Genomic DNA, 2,357 nt, shown 5'->3' on the forward strand with positions numbered 1-2,357 from the left:
AGTTGTGGTGGAACTGAAGTCCTACTTTATAGACCAGGTGTTTTCAAAGTGGGTGATGGGGCACCCTGGGTTGCCGTGACGCCAGTCCAGGGGTGCCGCGAGATAATTTGTTAATATTTAGTTAAACTTGGAAGTAGAAAATCATTTTCAATTCTAACCAAAATGGCTATTATCTCAACGTTTTCCTCGAAACATAATCTCGGGGACAATTATGGCAAAAATGCCCTAATGTTTCCTCTTATATGGAGGTGAATTAATTGGAATGTACAACGCAATTCTGATTTACTCAATTCAACACAAATTCTTTCAGATGTTGTCATCATCTTATAGTAATTAATAACAAAAAAGAAATACAATTTGGATACAAAAAATGGATCATACTGCTATGCTAAAGGTAATATTAAAATATGGCATAAATATAAGGTGCTGGGAGTGAAAATTATTAATATAATCTAGGAGTTGCCTGAGCCAAAAAGGTTTGGGAACCCCTGTTAAAGACCACTCACAGTCACAAGTGAAATGAAAGGGAAAAAAATAAATAACAATACATCACATAAGGCATCAGAACACCCCTAATATAAAAATGGTTCAAGGCATCAATACTCATAAATATTTTAGAGTAAGCATGCATGCGTGTGTACAGTACGTGTGTGTGTGTGTGCTGTGCAGGCATACATGCCTGTGTGCACGTGGGCTTGCGCACGTGTGTGTGTGTGTGTGTGTGCATGCGTGACATTCAGTGATATTCGATGAGATATCTTCAATAGTTCCAAAAAATAGCACCTTTCTTGGGGCTGCACACTCGTCTTGTCTCTTGTTGTGGCGTCCCTTTGTTAAGTTGCTGTCCCTGAGCCTTGGTCCTACCTGAAGGAGCCTAACAGTATGTCATATCTCAGATGTCACTCACAGTTGACTGCACTGAATCCAGGAAGTGTCGCCCTGCCTCTTCTGAGGTCAGTCTCAGAGCCTGTATTGATTCGCCGGATCAACTGCTTCTCAAATTCGAGGGGGTGCCACTGTCCGCCCAGGGAGCAGGCGATGGCGTAGACATCCTCAAAGTAGTGGCACAGTGCCGTCTGCCTCGTGGAGGGAATGTACTCGTACACGTGCACTTCATCGCACAGCGCCATCATCACAAGGATGCCGATGAAGCCAGAGCTAGGCGGGTTGGGCTGAATGTTCTCCTGTGTGTTTCCCTGGATTTCCTGCCAGAGCTGCGAGACGTAGCTGGGGTGAAGCACGTAGAAGGGCTGACCAGGATCCAGCCTGCGGCGCTCTACATACGGGCTGAATAGTTTTCCATGGGCGTACCACTTGGTCAGGTTGAGGTCATAAGACGCTTTTTCCCAGGTCACCAGGGTGACGTTGTGGTAGAGAGAGCTGGTCTTGAATCGAAATTTAGGCTTATACAGAATCTGTTCGTTAATGAGTCGAAAAGTCGTTCTGTTTCCCACGTCTTTCTCGTAACCCCCTGTTGGTGCGTGATTGAACCGCATAACCGCTTCATGGGAATCAATCTCCTCACCTAGTCCTGAGTGCAGCATGGCCCCGGCCGAGGCCACCACAGCGCAGGACTTGAAGCTGCTTTGGTTCTCCTGCCGTCTGTGGAGCTGCTCCAGAGGAACAGAGGGCACCAGACGGGACCAGCCCAGCGAGGAGAAGGGATGTTCTGATCCATCCACTGTCCTCAGCCTGGCCCGGGCCTTCAGTTCACACAGTAGCTCCTTTGGGCTTGTGGCGAGCCTGCGGGTTCCATTTATTTCTACATGGTACTGTTCCACTTTTGAAGGCCCAGCAGCCACAGATGCATTAGGGGGCACAGTAGCCCAAAATGCATTAGGGGGCACAGTAGCCCAAAATGCATTAGGGGGCACAGTAGCCCAAAATATATTAGGGGGCACAGTAGCCACAGATGCATTAGGGGGCACAGTAGCCAGTCTAGCCACAAATGCATTCGGGAAAAGGAGAATCCAAGACGATATTCCCGCAAGAGTCCAAGCCAGGATCACCGCCAGCATCAGCTTATAACACTTCCTCATATTGAACTCCTACTGTAGCACACCCAGCCGAATGATGGTCACACTTTTAGACCGGTAGTAGGCCTACAATGGGATTCATTTCCATAAAGCTAACGTAAAAGCTGAAAAGTCAACAAAACAGAACCACATTAAACACCTGCGTTTTAAACAATACGATAAACAATAAAACAAACAGAAATCGACAGAAATTAATAGAATAATAGCACACACAAAAGCAAAAGCTTACACGTACCTTGTACCCTTTTCAGCAGGGCTTACACCTTTTTTTGCCAACCTTTCCTTTAAGTTCTATATTCTTTTCTGTTTGTTACTTGCTGC

The 2,357-nt window shown here is 46.2% G+C and overlaps 1 protein-coding gene across 1 annotated transcript; it reads right to left on the minus strand.

The window, feature by feature from the left end:
• Window positions 1-899: 899 nt before the first annotated feature.
• LOC308302436 (beta-galactoside alpha-2,6-sialyltransferase 2-like) lies at window positions 900-2,039 on the minus strand (the record flags this gene model as incomplete). Its single annotated transcript, XM_080746690.1, has 1 exon — window positions 900-2,039. The coding sequence occupies one exon, from the start codon at window positions 2,037-2,039 to the stop codon at window positions 900-902; it is 1,140 nt and encodes a 379-aa protein (XP_080602816.1).
• Window positions 2,040-2,357: the final 318 nt, after the last annotated feature.

This window comes from Nannobrachium achirus (genome assembly GCF_963921795.1).
Source record: "Nannobrachium achirus genome assembly, chromosome: 17".
Taxonomy (NCBI): Eukaryota; Metazoa; Chordata; class Actinopteri; order Myctophiformes; family Myctophidae; genus Nannobrachium; species Nannobrachium achirus.